At 35.7% G+C, this 15,995-nt stretch overlaps 2 protein-coding genes across 3 annotated transcripts in view; both read left to right on the top strand.

Annotated features, from left to right (window-relative positions):
• LOC117610572 (LON peptidase N-terminal domain and RING finger protein 3) overlaps nucleotides 1-10,564 on the top strand; it is a 44,217-nt gene extending 33,653 nt beyond the window's left edge. Inside the window, exons 4-9 of one of the 2 annotated variants that reach the window (XM_034338143.2) lie at nucleotides 1,074-1,292; nucleotides 2,436-2,535; nucleotides 2,740-2,939; nucleotides 4,605-4,906; nucleotides 5,354-5,561; nucleotides 5,738-10,564. In XM_034338143.2, coding sequence (XP_034194034.2) covers nucleotides 1,074-1,292; nucleotides 2,436-2,535; nucleotides 2,740-2,939; nucleotides 4,605-4,906; nucleotides 5,354-5,561; nucleotides 5,738-6,100 — 1,392 coding nt within the window. In that variant the 3' untranslated portion in view covers nucleotides 6,101-10,564. The remainder of the gene's footprint in view (nucleotides 1-1,073; nucleotides 1,293-2,435; nucleotides 2,536-2,739; nucleotides 2,940-4,604; nucleotides 4,907-5,353; nucleotides 5,562-5,737) is intronic. The other variant, XM_034338147.2, reaches the window with a different exon arrangement.
• Nucleotides 10,565-11,027: 463 nt separating this feature from the next.
• LOC117610585 (uncharacterized) lies at nucleotides 11,028-13,772 on the top strand. The gene is made up of 5 exons (XM_034338161.2): nucleotides 11,028-11,216; nucleotides 11,276-11,396; nucleotides 11,687-11,838; nucleotides 11,899-12,039; nucleotides 12,444-13,772. The coding sequence occupies exons 1-5, from the start codon at nucleotides 11,043-11,045 to the stop codon at nucleotides 13,641-13,643; spliced, it is 1,788 nt and encodes a 595-aa protein (XP_034194052.2). The 5' UTR covers nucleotides 11,028-11,042; the 3' UTR covers nucleotides 13,644-13,772.
• Nucleotides 13,773-15,995: the final 2,223 nt, after the last annotated feature.

Here is a 15,995-nt window from a genome sequence, read left to right as displayed (position 1 = left end):
TTTATTTCTTAACTTAATATCAAGCGAATAATTATGATAGCTCAAGAACCCATAATTTATCAGCTAAATATTCAAATGTTGTATAAAAATATAAATGTAGCTCAGAAAAAAAATCTTTTGAACTATTTATGAATCACCTTAACAGCGTTATGTATCTCATCCTGCATAGAAATATAGTACGTTGATAATAAACTACTGTGGAATTATTAACGAGCAACATCAACAGTACAGTAATAATCCTATACAAATTACCGATGTGTAAACAGCTCAAGATTGCAGTACGTATTGCACAAATACCAAGCTAAATAACAATAAATCACGCTCGATTACTTGGTTGATCTTTAAACGTCGCCTCGCAAGACGTTCGAAATGTCACGAAATGTCTCCACCTAGCCTACGATGAATCTCCTTACAATGCGCTATTGCACTCGAGCAGTAAACAACGTAGTAATTACAAGAGTACCGTGGTCACGATTTTTCCTCGCCGAACCGAGGCGAACGTAAATCCTACTTACAAGGATTTACAGGCTGCATTTGCATCTAACATCGTCGGCTAACAAAGAGGTGCCTCTATTGGATTAATGCAATGTTAACGCAAATCTTTGGTGACGAAATGGGACAGGTTATATTACAACTAAAATGGTAAACGATGTAAGTGGTAAAAACGAAAATTTTCACTGGAACAAAATGTAGATACGAAAATGTAGATTCGCGAGAAAATTTCGGGTACCGGATACTCGGGTCGGGTCTGCACATCTGTTGACCATCGACCACAAGAAAACTCGCTGGGCGCCACAGAGTCAAGAAAGGGTGCTACGATAACATCGATTGACTCCCTGATATTAAACCAGCTTAATTAGTAAATGTGACCGTTTCGACCAATCAGATTGTGTTATTCTTACGAAACTTCTTGTGATCGGTGGACAGTACAATTTCGAAAACCTTCTCTCACGTCCTTAGTTACTAATTATTAATTACGTATAATCGTCTGGCACAGCCGATGATGGTTTTACAACGAGTGACTATAATCGCTCATAACAACGAAAGGGTTGGTATTGATATGTTTTGAAAAGTATTCTTTTGTTAATTATCTTCAGATGCTGTACAAAGTGCTGTCGTCCGGTCATCGTTGTTACAGTCTGTCATCGCGCACCCCTTACAATTTAACGGAAGGAGTGTCACGCGTGAGGAGTCGTCATCAGTTGTTGAGCCTGAAGAGGAATCGACGAGTGGCTTTGCACGGTTCAGACTGCGAGGACAATAGCAGCGGCGGTGAAGAGGAGTACACTCAGGTAAGAAACTAATTTTTTGAATGTTTCAAGAGTGACTTATCATTAAAAAAAAAGGAAAAATATAAATAAAAGCCTTAATTTAAAATAGAAGCTCTAAATGCGGCCCCGCCTGCTATAGTATTTAAGGATTAATGTAGAAGGATTCTTCTCTTCAAATCACTATACTCTCTGTGACTATAATTTCTAATCGTATAATTAATAACTGAAAGACAAGAAAGCAAGAACTGATGTTCAATCTATTTTATACTTTTGTTCGGCATATAGTAATTACCACAATGGCAGTGATTACTGTGTACCTTCAATAATTATTTTACTCTTTTAATCCTTCACGTATCGCGATTAATTATTTTGTTTGCTCGGATGAAAACAGCGTGGCTGTTCGATTTCAGTTGCAGCGTAACGACGCGACGCGTCAGTTCTTGCCGCGAAAAGCGCATAATCAACAATTAATTTGCAATTACTATACATTGATAAGAAATATGGATATCGTAGAGATAATAAGCGCTTGGGCAGCTAGAACTTATATAAACCTGATGTTTCAATTACTGTTGATTTCGTGGTTGGGATAAGCTGCAGGTGTTCGATAACAAGTAATCATTCGAACCGCTTAATTACAAATCTCTTCATTAACAAGGCTTTGAATTTTCTCACTGTTATTGTTATCGAAGATTCATCCTATTTTTCTTCATTTTCTTTTATCGTATTTTGTGTTGGAAATGATACTATCTATATTGTTCCTTAATATACAAATTTTTCTTTTAAAATTTCACTAAAATTTAAAAAATTTTTATACTAAGAAATTAGTATCAATTTGCAAATTTAATTTATTCTCATATTTAATAAGACACAACAAGTAAAGAAAACATATAAACATGTTTTTATACGATAATTATTTCATGACATTGTAAGTAGCTATAAGAAACATAAAAAAAAAGAAAAAGAAAAAATCTTGAAATTGGATTCCGAACAGATTCCTGAGTTGCTGATTAATTGATTCATTAAACGTTACGCAATTACTCAGTGTTCTTGCTGTAAATAAAGATGAATTGTATTTCAAAGAAAAGGAGCTCTAATCGTGTCAATCCTAATAATTTAAGATTAAAGTTCGCGCTTAATCCAATTATGCTTGTTGATTCATTGCAGACTGTTAGCAGGAGACTTCTATCAACCACAGTACCACAAAACAACACGAAGTTACAGGATGGTCTGGATCGTCTGTATCAAGACATAGAAAAATTGAAAAGTAAGATTCGTTGATTATAATTTTAAACAAATTTTCACTGAATTTCCCTTTGAAAAAAAAAGTCTCTAGGAGTCGTAGTTGGAATTTGGATAAGGTTGTCAGAATTTAGTTAATTCGAGCATTTACATGAAATAATAAAGGATAAACAATATGAATTTTAAAAGCATTTCAATTTTATATTAATTATAACATTGATTCTTGCAGGACTCGAAGCAAAGCCTGCAGAAATACTTTTTCCTCCACTTTCCGGTGGCACAGCTGGGGAATTGGACTGTATTCTATGCTGTCGACTATTATGGAAACCCGTAACTACACCATGTGGTCACACGTATTGTTGGATGTGCTTGGATCGTTGTTTGGATTACTCCTCCGCTTGTCCTTTATGCGTCACGTCCCTCGCCGACGTAAGTAATGCTTTAATGATTTTTTTAAATGAAAGAATTTCAATTAAAAATAATAATATAAATTAAACAGAAAATTTTTAAAAAATCGTTTGAAATTTGATTATTTCATCAGAGTGATTAATTTTACCAAGTAATGTACAAACCAAACTCAGATTTTCGCAAAGTTGTCGTAAGGTGTCGTAAGTTGTCAAGTTACACAAGATAGATTCCTGAATTTGTTTAACAGATATATAGCTGTTTGCAATCGTAAAATTTACGATTTACATTCTGCTTTTTATCGCGAGCTTATGTAAGCTCGAACTGGCTGTCGCGTGTAAATGCAAACGAAAAAGACGAAGAAGAAGAATGTTTCGAGCTTTTATCAGACTTCTGTTCGTGATAACAACGACAAGCATTTGAATATCTACTGTGAACAACCATTCAAAAGGAAATAAGTATCTCTAGTGTAATCAGTAAGAACAGGTGCACACAGAAGACTGTCAGGAAACTTGATTTGATTTTCTGTATTCTCTGTCACAAACTCTGATAAATATGCAATGCATGTTTTAGATTCGAAATTCAATCTATTCACCTATTTAAACATACAGTTCCTGTGTATAAAAAATAAGTAATTTTGTTAAACATACACACCATCATGTTTGTGGTAAAAATAAAATAAAAAAGGGCTTCCAGTTCCTTCCTTTGATTATTTACGTACATTTATACAATATTACATTATATTAATTACAAATTACTAATTTTTTCAAAATAAATTGATACAAATTTTCAAAAATATTTAACGTAGACATAGGACAAAAAAAATGAGGCATTCTCATAATTTAAACAAATAATAAAAATTTTAACATTCTAACTGTTTCACCTTAACATATCACATTTTTTATGTGCCAATTTCTTCAAGTGTCAGGTATTAAATTTTCCCATTATTCTCTCGGCCAAGAATTCTTTGAAACGTGTCTAGTTTGTCACAAGCTATTAAACATGAACTACGCGAACAGACAACACCTGCTCATAAATGAGACATAATGCTTCCTAGCGGTTAACGATACTGCAGATTGAAATGATTGTTTGCGGTCGTCATGATCGCCGTTAGAAGCTTCCGTGTTCGTGGCATCATTATCAATTGTCTCGACGAACGTGGTTGTTAATAACGTTAACTAAATTTTGCGGCTCCTTGTATTGTTAATAACTCCCTTCTCCCTAGATCGCATTATATTATATTTGCATGATATTAACTTATAAAATGAAACATTGAAATAAAATTGCAATTTTTTATAATAAACAATTAAGTTTCTCACTTGGCGTTTTAACAATAATTTCATTATAATTTTTTCATAATTGCGAACGTTCCTTAATTAAATTGAAGAAGAGACGAAGATCGCGATAGGGTTAACTATAATTCTAATTATCACAAATCTGAAAAGTGTAAAGTTTCTCAGAAGTTTTAAATTTGTTACCAAAAAGAATGAAAATACGTAACCAGGTACAAGCTGCTGAAACGTCCGATTTATTATTGATATATACCACTCTGGAAAGTTGACTTCGGAAGAAGCTTTCATGAAAGATGAAGCGAGAATTTGTTCATGAATCGCAAACTGCGGGATCGAAAACTCTTAAGAAGGAGGAGGCGGCTTCCAGTCGATTTAACAGAATGTCCTTTGCTTGCAGTATCTGGCCAGCAGCCAGAAGACGGTGACAGACTTCGTGGAGAGGGCTTTGAAAACCGTGGCTCCCGCGGAATATGCCTCCAGGGCGACCAGCCACCGATTAGAATTGGTCCAAGGACTAGGGCTGTTGGGAAGCGAGGAGATCGCGGTTTTCGTTTGCACAACAGCATTCCCCTGTGTCGCCTGTCCCTTGTTCGTCTATGAACCAAGATATAGGCTGATGGTGAGGAGATGCGTGGAAAGCGGTGTTCGTCAATTCGGCATCGCGGCCTGTCTGAACAGAGAAGCAACGGGGACGAAAAGGTAATTAATTTGCATTAACGAAGAATGTTAATCAATTACATTGGCGTAACTTGGACCTTCTTCTGTAAAGTATTTATTATTTGAAAGTGAAAACAACCCTTAACTATTTCAGCAGTAAATAAATCTTGAAAATGTATGGATTTATGTAGTACTATTGTTATACGTGGTTGGAATACTTTTATCGAGTAGCTCTTAATTAGCGTGAAATATAAATAACTTTCAACAGACGTGAAAATAATTATGTACACGTTAAACAGAAGTCTAGTGGCTACGTAAAGCTTGTTTAGTCTGCGGTACGCGAAGTATTCATTGTCCAAATATTTCACAAATACATTGAATTTTACGGTCTGACTTATAAATTAATTATTACCTTTCATGAATCCTAGGATAATAATAAAAATAAAATTAATTTATTTGAAATAAAAATGAAGTTTGGTTTATTTTCAGATACGCGGAGTATGGCACCATGCTTGAAATCCGGGACAGAGTCTTATTGAAAGACGGTTGCAGTATCCTTAGCACAGTAGGGGGAAGAAGATTCAGAGTTCTTTCTGGGGGTGAGAGGGATGGTTACGACACGGCTCAAGTTGAATTCCTCAGGGACACAATGGTACACGAAGACCAATTGTTGAACCTCTTAGAACTGCATGACAAGGTAAACAATTATGAATCTACAAACTTAATCGTAATAAATTCATTATATCTCTTTTGTTTCTTTCTCCTCGAAGCGAAACTAATCATGCTTGGAATTGTTCATTTTTCATCGATCTTTTTATATTGGACTTGGTACATTCCAAATGTTCTACAGAAAAAACAAACGAATGTTTACAGGTGAGAACGAAAGGGAGAAAATGGTGGGACACGGTACCATCGTCGCAGCAAACCGAAATACAACGGGTATTCGGTCGAATGCCAGAGACAGAAGAAGATTGGCCTCGTTTACCAGACGGTCCATCGTGGACATGGTGGTTGCTGGCCATTCTTCCTTTGGGTCCGCAGTTGCAAGTAGGAATTCTCGGTACAACGAGCCTGGAGAAAAGGTTGAGGGCGATCGAGAAGACCCTCGATCACATGGAGCAGAGGCAACTGACAGTCGCTCCTGCACCCTCGGAGGAAACGACCACTTCCTCGAGCATTTGTCGAGACGAGGGTGGTATAACCGACACCCCGGTTTCCATGGTTCAACAGACTTAAATGGAAACGATCGAAAAAAGAGGACGATCCTTTCAGACCATTTTTCTCGTGCTGAACTAAAGGGATTTCGATTTTCACTCGATGTACAAAGTACTTGCAGAGTAGCTTATCGAAGATTACTACTTTTTACTCGATATTTAATATACACCCGGAGACCAGCGGAGGAAAACCGATCGATTGGGTTTTCTTAACTGCATCGGTTTCCTAATTTCTTTCTTATACTTAATCCTGTTAGTTGCGTTTTAACTCGAGTACTATTTCTCTCTTTCTTATTTGGTACTCGTTAAACTTACTCAGCCGAGCGCCTTATCGATGAAACGATGATGCTTTGCAAGGATAACCGGATAGAGAGAAAAATGTGATTTTTTCGTAGAAAAATTTTAGGCGGTATGAACGATGTGTATTTGAAAATTGATTTCACCATACAGTCACATCTATCTATAAATTTCAGAATTTTTATTTTCACAGCAAAACTAAAGCAACCGGTAATAATGTAATTAATTTGTTCTTGGGTATACCATAACGCGAAGGTTCCCTATATCCCTTGCTTGTAATTCTTCCCTCTTTTCTTCTTTTTTTCTATTTTGTTTTTAGTGATTTTTTAACAATCATGGCATCTATAATGCATTTTATTCAAAATCCACTGACCTTTCAGGACGATTCTTATAATTTCTAGTAATATTACAAATTTATAACGCCCCACGCTGTCTGTTCTCTTCTGAATATAACAAAATCAAATCCTAGAAGCAATCATTTACTAGTATATATCTAATTCGCGGTCATCTACCAGTGTTCCTATACCGTGGCAGCGGAGAGATAGTGTGGGCTGATTCATAAACTTTGCAATCAACGTTTCTAATTTACTAAAGGTCGAGACGGCGTTTTAGGAATGAGATTATGAAGAAATTTTGATTCAGTTGTGAAATCTTGAAAAACTGAATTCATATTTTTTATTTTCTAAACTCTTCCAATATATGAAACTTTTTCATTTAAAAATTAAGTTAGTATCCTTGTATACCCCTGGTAATTTCGGTCACGACTGGCCCTGGTTCCCCTCTGTTCGAGGGTTAAATAACTTTCTCGAATAAACTTAAATTAATCCAAACTTAATTCTATCTAAAATTTATCTTTTTTATTTATTTTTATCCAAAAATAAAGACAAAGCAACTTAATTTTATATAAAATTAAGTTTGAACTATGCTTATTTCAATGACCCCCAGTCTGAGGGTTTGAACGGCTTGATATTGATTTACTGATTTATTGAGATTATTGTCAGTATTCAAATACACGCGTTTCATATTTGATGATCTCGACTGTCGTCGGCTAGAATACAGATTATCTATACACGACCAAAATAGGCGATAGAGTCACATATCCGAGACAAGAAGGTATCGTTTGCCTCGGTAAGGCGTCACGGCCTTCTTCGCGCTGTTGCAATACGCAAATCTGTTCTTCCAGATATAATATTATATATACATATATCTATATGTATACACACACATTTATGTATACACGTACAGGAGCATATTATGCGTTGCAATCAGAGGTACGCACGTCGTCGTCGTCGTCGTCGTCGTCGTCGTTACGCTTATGTTGATCGTATCCGACGATACTTTTTACCTGTCGAGACGGATCACGCGGTTATACATACATATAATATACTCATAACGATGGTACAACCATGAGGAACGATGCGTTTGTCACGAGTGTGCCGAGTACAAAAGGTTTATGGGATATAAATGTATAGAAGATGGTTAGCTCCATTGTGCTGGGAACACGTTTTAGCTCGTTCGAGGTCGGTGATTTGGCAATTCTGATACGCAGTGATAAGTATTCGTTTTCATTTCGAAAAAGAATTAATCATTTGCACTGAAACGTCGTGCGATACCTATTATTTTATTTTATTTTATTTAGGTGATTTCAGTATTGGGTCCTCTTTGTTTATTAGTCTAATACCAATAGTATGAGATTAATAATTAAATTCACAATCTTTATAGTTTTTTTTCTTTTACAGAATTATTTAATAACAATTTTATGACCATAACAATTGAAAACCATAAAATAATATCTTGACGCGTTTCAAATTACGAATCACCGATGTAGATCGATGAATATAGCGATCGAAGTAGATCTAGAAGATGTTAAGAGAGGAAGGAATGTTCGAATTTTCGCTCAGCTTTCTCATAATCGACCATGATAGTCAAAAAGGAATTATGCAACAACGATCAGTTTACGTAGCAAAGCGTTCTTGACGTGGGCACGAAACTCAATTTTTTATACTGTTTGGCCTGTATTCAGAACGCTCTAATAAAACAAACTATACTTCTTTACGTTCCTTCGCTACGTACAATAACACGAAGTTAATTCGTATTGTTTCTTCCACTATGTTGAGTAACAGAACTGGCAATCAGACACATAGTAGAATCTAATGGAAAGTTGAACGATTTGAATTGGGTTGATTCAGGTATACAAGCAATCATAAAATTAATAATTTGGTAATTATGTAGAATAGGTTACATTTTATTCATTCAATAATCTTCATATATACGTATTATAAAAACAATTGATCTAAATAATTTAACGTGTACAATGAGTCTCATCGAATTTGCCGCGACAGATTTGCCACTCAGCTATAACAAAGGCTTCTTTGTACAATTCATATTTTCTATATTTTACTACAATTCTTGTTATTATTGTGTTTAAACAGCGTCGAATTAAGTGGAAGTCAGAGGTTGGCTACAGCCCGGTGTCCCACTTTGTAGGGGATCCCATTATTACTATATTAGATAACATTAAATGAAATTTTGTTTACCGTTGCCATTTTTCTTTACGATTAAATATTATTTAATTTTATTTGGAATAAATTTCTATTTTTAAACCAAGGGGATTCTCGAATGTTTAATAGTTCAGGGGCCCAAAAATCTGAATTAGGTGCTGGGTCTAAAAATCCCAACTCGATAGTAAAAAAAATTGTATGTATGTATTATGAAATCAAGATAATTAAAGTTAATGCGATGTATCCTGTTCCACATAATTACCAATGATGCCTAATCGTTATTAGAGATTTTACATTTGTAATGATATTCGCATCGACCAATCGTAATTCACGTTCCAGCAGAACGAGGAATCGTTTTGTATATCGAAGATATTCAAGAACTGCATTGGCGAGAACGAAGTTGTATCGTTTAGTGATAATACAGTGTTATGAATACGAGCCTCTAAGTTTATTCCGTCGCTCATAAGACTTCTCGAATACGGTAGCGTATAGTAATTTATTTTCATGCGGTTTTTTAACGTCGTTCGAGGTATAAATAAAACAGCGATCGTTTTGAAGAGCTAGGAAACGTCATATCAACCATGCAATCAAACATACACGACAAGAAAACAAAACAAATTCATATTACGTCTGTTGTCATTGATAAATTAATCTTCTATTATTGTTACTATTACTATTATTTTATTATTATTATTACGAATAAGGAAAGTACTATTTACTATGAAGTCAGTACTGTCTACACTACTATTAGCTTTTAGTACCATCGATATTCTATATTATTAAACGGATAACGAAAACTGCTGCAAAATTGACATTATTCGGACATACACACACACACACACACTCGTGGTCAAATTAGGCTTCCGTAGGGAAAATGGTAATGTCCTAAGCTCGGCCCTTCCTCTTTCCCCATGTAGCCTTTTCGACTTCCCTCATAGGTTTCCTCGGGTTTCTGGCTTCTGAAATTCCGGGGTTTCTAGCCCTCCCTATAGATCTCTTCTTCCCCAGCCTCCCTTCTCGCCTCTTCTGCGGTCCGAAAGAGAATGACGAGGTATATAGATCTGTGACCCCCCTATCGCGTTTATGCAGGAGAATGTAAATTGATGTTATTATTCAAATTTTTTAATTATATACTAAATTATGTGAAAAATGTAATAATTAAAAAGTATGTTATTTTTTTTTCTAAATTACTTTTAATATAATTATAGCTAAAATTAAGATTTTTAGTATTCCTAGTTCCCCCTGTATCGCCATTTTCCGTAGAGAAGCTTGATTTGATCGCGAGCGTACATACACATACATATGTATACAATATTATATCTTTCCGATTCTCAAGAGTGTGTAGCGTAAACGGAGAAAGAAAAGTATAAAAGAAAGAATTTTTCTTCTCTTTCTTTTTTCATCTCGAGTTTCTAATCAATACGGATAATCGTCGGGTCAGAAATGAATCTGTCCTTCGTCTTTTAGATTTATATTCTCTTCTCTAGACTTTTACGAAGTTGTGAATCATGCATTGTGATATTACTTGTATAGCCTACTTATTGTATATTGTTATAACGTAACATTACAAAATAGTGTGTATAGTCACGCAACTTTCCATTTTTACTTCGACATTTCTATATTTATCTTCATCTCTTCATATGGAACTATTGTAATAAAATATTGATGAAACTAAAACACCATGGATCTTTTGTATTATTCTGCGTCACGTTTACATTAAATTAAAAGGAAATCGAACTCAATTTGACGAATAGTTTTTATGATAAAAATTCATAAGTAGAACACTTTTCCCAGAAAAGAAGCAAACGTTGCAAGAATCAATGATTCGTGTTTTTTGAACGAATTCGAAATCAGCAAAATGATGACTTAAACTCCCTTCAATTTTATGTGCTGATATTTAGAAATTGATCAACTTGTCATGGAATGAATTTATTGCAGGGAACCTTTTAATTAGGACTTGAATTTTTATTGGAAGATTATTGTCATAATGGGCCCTCTTCTTAGAGTATTTCTGGATATTTCAAATTGAAAATTACAAGATTTTATATTTTTGAACCACTAATTTTTGGTCCCCCAAAACGAAGTTTTACGACGATTTGGAGTTCCCGAATTCCCAATCGCGAGTCCGCCCCTGAACAAATTGTATTTGAAGTATCAATTAAAAACATGACGTTGGACGCGGTTCAAGTGTCTGTTTTGATGCAGTTTCAGGCGGAACGTGAAGATTTTTCGGAGTTGGATGCGTCGAGTATGAGTGGTAAGATCGAGTATCTGGAAAAGTATTCGATAGCACCTTCGCCCAGCAGAGATTATTATGGGCTGAGAGTACTCGGTGACCAGGTGCTCACGAATAGATCGCGTTCTAATGATTCTGCCTCGTAACTTCATCAATTTTCTAGGTGATACTTTATCTCTGGAGAATCTCCCACGGTCCCCATAAGCTGCCAATCGTACGAACCACCAGTTTGGACAATTTCACACAGGACAAATCGTTACAGGACGAAATTCGACGTATTTTTGGTAGTGAAATGTTGATGGCAATTATTTAACACATTGAATAATGAAGCTTTATAGAACATCACCGTTACTTAAAATTTTCTTCAATATTGAATTTATGGTGCCATCTACAACATTCAACGTGTGAATCATTTTTTTATATAATTCATTTTATTGCATTAAAAGAAACTCAAGTATTATAGAATTTCAAGATATCAATTTCATATCGCGAGAATGTATTAGTAATAAGATAAATATTTTTATTAAATTGTTAAATACTTTATTATGACCATGAAATTTTATCAACGCGTCAGGTAAATATTTGTTGAGACACATAAGACAGATCGCTTCGGGTCGAAGAAATACGTTACTAGCATTGCCAAAGTGCTTAATTAAAAGATTGATTAGATACCTGGCGGTGCAGGACATCGTGAAATTGTCATCATTATCACACGTCGCTAAAGAGGTAAATGAAAATAAAAATAAAATCAATAATCGTTAATTATTAATGAACATATATATTTAGATCTTCGATGATAATTTCGTGTGGGAAACCTTGTACAAGAAATACAAGCCTCTGACGAAAAGACAGAACGAAAGATTGGATTTCATTTCGTACGACTGGAAGCGATTGTTTCAGCAGGCACAGATGCAGGGATTAATAAAGGTAATTGTCTGAAAGTTTTAATATTTAAAATTCTGTTGTTTTAATTAAATTAAAATAACTTTACTTAAATTCAATATTTTTTCAAAACAGGCTTCCATTTATTTTAATAATTTTTGGCATGGATGTTAGGTCCAGGATCGGATTAAAATTTCTGGGGCGTGGGGCTATCAAACCTCCGAGGGCCCCCTTGGTTCAAGAATTAAAATTTATTTGAAAGAATATTAAATAACATTTAATCGTAAAGAAAAAGGGCAATAGTCGAAACAAATTTTATGCAATATTTTTTGATGTAATAAATGAAAGACTTACAAGGGGGCCCGGGCTAGTGGTGAGGATGGTTACCCGGTATATTAGGTTCATATTGGACCCCATCCAATTACACTTATGAATTATTTCTTTTCCAGGTACCTCGAGCTCGTCCTGTGACGAAGCAAGCAAAACCCAATCAAAAACTAGAAGACTTTACAAAAACTTCTAATTTCGCTTCAAGAACCATATCAAAACCCATTCCATTCGAAAATCAATCGTCCAAGAAACCAGTAAAGAATGTTCAAAAAAAGATCATTCAGAATCCAATTCCTAGAAAATCGTCCGATATTCGTCTCGACGAATCCATAATGGATAAAGAAAGAGAGAAGTTTGAAATCTCAGAAAAGAAAGCTTCCACTATTCGATCTCTTCAAATGTCAGCGCAAAAGAACACGAAGACACTGAAACAAAAGTCAACTATTACAAGGATCGAATCTAAGCACGAAATGAAGGATTCTCTCCGAGATAAACCGAGCGAAACGAAATTAAATAAAACACAAAACAAAGCTCGGAAAATTGACGCAAAGGCCAGTAATATCAGCCTGAAGACGTTGGAAGAAAGAGAAGGGAATTCGGTAAAATCGAAAAGCAACAATTCAAGGACTACTAAAAATGAAAGAGCTGTGTCTAGAACGATTCAAGAGGATCAAAGTAAAACTAGAACGAAGGGCAAGGGAAAGAAGATTGGTCAAAGTAAATCCACCATTTTCAACACAGCCACGGCTCTTCTGGATGATCCAGGACTACGATCGACCGTGAAAAACGATTGCTTGGATTTAGCTGATTTAATAGAGGCTAGTCTGAAGAATATGCGCAGTCCACGGAGTATATTAGATTGCAATTTTGACAAATCGAAATTCTGTGCCGGAGATTCAGCTGAAAAAATAACCGAACATTCTAGGGGATTATTGAAAAATGGTCGAGCAAATGTGACTCTAGATCGTTTATCCGAAAAATCTGAACCTCTCACCGCTAAATCGGTGGATTCTGTTAAAAATGATGCATCAGCCAGATCTGTCGCGTCGAAATATAAAACGAAGAATAAAAATGAATTCAATGGTACGATGGAATTCGATGCTTATTTTGAAAGATATTATAATAAACACGTCGTGCCACATAATACACGAGAGAGTGAAGAGAATAAACGCTCTATTCTGCGGAAAACTGTGGATAAAATGAGCGTGTTACGTTCTTTGGGTACGAAGAATTCGTACCCTAAGAAGATTGGAGTTGACTCGGTTCCTCAGGCGAATAGATATGAATTGAAAAAGGCAGTAGGCAATTTTTTTAAGTAAAATACGGTTTTGAGATTATAGAGTATGTGCATATGTTTGATAAAATAAATTAGCAGGATATTTTTGCGATAAAGGCGTTGAAATTTTTATTGATTCGTTAGATTGTTATTAGAGAGTGTAATTGATATGTAATCCAAAGTGTTTTGTCAGAGATTATTATATAATACTGAAAATATTAATATCTTAAATTCTATAGTTTCATAATAAATTATGAATTAATAACAAAACTTCTAAGCTAAAAATAGGTGTACAAATTGATTTGGTGCTTAAAAGAAAAATTATGATAATTTTTATTATTAAAATATACGTTATTGTTATTAAGGATATTCTTACTAATAATATTCCAAATGCATAAAAGCGTCAGAAAATATTTAAATTTATAATAAAATCGATAAAAAGTACCGAATTAATTTGTACAGTATCGAGAAAAGTAAATTTCCTTAGGAGAAATGGGGATACAGAGGGAGCAGGAATTCTTGAAATCTTAATTTTGACGATATTAATATTAAAAGTGATTTGTAAATAAATTAATATAACTTTTAATTATGAAATGTTATAAAATTTAGTGCACTCTATGGAAAAATTAGGTGAACATTTCTTTTTTCTTAAAAAAATTTCAATGATATCAAGTCGGTATGCAGAGAGCGCCAGCGATGCATCGGGGTCCCTGACACCCCGGATGCCATAATGTCGGTATGCAAAGAGCATCACTGGTGCTCCGGGGTTCCTAACATCCCAAAATGATTTCAGGTCGGTAGGTAGAGAGCGCCAGCGATGCAACGGGGTCCCTGACACCCCGGCTGCCGCAAAGAGAATCAGTGGTACTTCGGGGTCCCTGACACCCCAGATGCCGCAAAGAGAATCAGTGGTACTTCGGGGTCCCTGACACCCCGGATGCCGCAAAGAGAATCACTGGTACTTCGGGGTCCCTGACACCCCGAATGCCGCAAAGAGAATCACTGGTACTTCGGGGTCCCTGACACCCCGGATGCCGCAAAGAGAATCACTGGTACTTTGGGGTCCCTGGAACCCCGGATGCTATATTATTGGTATATAAAGATAGTCACCGGAGTTTCGGGGTCCTTAACACCCCAATATGATATCAGGTCGGTACGCAGAGGGCGTCATTGGCGCAGCGGGGTCCCTAACGCCCCAGGATAATATCAGGTCCGTATGAAGAGGGCCCAACCAGTATAATTTTTTTCCAGAGTTTATTTAATATACTTCATTTAGTTTCTTTTGCTTATTAAATAAGCTCATCGAAGGGGAATAACATTTATGATTATACCCCACTTCTGGGTCTCAGCCAAGGACCCCATTTATTTTACATTTTCCGGTTATTTATATAATTGTATCCCTCATTATAGGCCAAGGCCATCTCAGTATCCGTTACATCCCTGCATCCCTTTCATCCCTACATTCCCATCTCTTCATCGCTTACATCCCTACATTCCTTACATCTCTTCATCCCTTAAATCCCTCCATTCTTATCATCCTTACATTCTTTTCATCCCTACATTCCTTTCATCTCTACATTCCTTTCATCCCTACATTCTTTTCATCCCTACATTCCTTTCATCCCTACATTCCGTTCATCCCTACATTCCTTATATCTCTGCATCCCTCATAATAAATATATTGTAACGATTGCTTCGAGTAAAGGTAAGTAAAGGTAAGTGAAGGTAAGTAAACGAATTTCGCTAAAATTTCGAGAAAACAGCGCCCCCTGGCGGCAAAAATGCGAACTAAAATGGCGATGTCGAATCAGCGCCATCTGGTTTCGGAAAAAGGAACTAAACCTTGCATCATTTCTGGCCCCCTGGCGGCAAAAATGTGAACTAAAATTTCGATGTCGAATCAGCGCCATCTGGTTTCGGAAAAAGGAACTAAACCTTGCACCATTTCTGGCCCTCTGGCGGCAAAAATGTGAACTAAAATTTCGATGTCGAATCAGCGCCCTCTGGTGGCGAAAAAAGGAACTAAATTTGTATAAAATTGCAGGCCTTATAGCCGCAAAAATGTCAACTCAATTTCAGCGAGGTACTGGGATGTATGGAATACAGGAATATAAGTGATACAAGGATGTAAAGGATACAGGCATGTAAGGGATGCAGGGATGTAAGGGATGCTGGTATATAAAGAAAGCAGGAATGTGAGGAATGCAGAGATGTAAGGGATGTGGAGATGTGAGGAATGTAGAGATATATATTGCGTTGATAAAAATATACCAATGTGGTGAGGAAGTTTATTAACAAATCTCTTTTCACTCTAACAACATTCGCTGAAAATGCGAGTAGATATACAAAATAAAATATGGTGCTTGCGTTTTATGATATGTCTTTCAGATACAAA

This window comes from Osmia lignaria, chromosome 10, assembly GCF_051020975.1.
Source record: "Osmia lignaria lignaria isolate PbOS001 chromosome 10, iyOsmLign1, whole genome shotgun sequence".
NCBI lineage: Eukaryota > Metazoa > Arthropoda > Insecta > Hymenoptera > Megachilidae > Osmia > Osmia lignaria.
The sequence above is the reverse complement of the archived record's forward strand: the minus strand, read 5'-3'. Positions and strand labels throughout refer to the sequence as shown.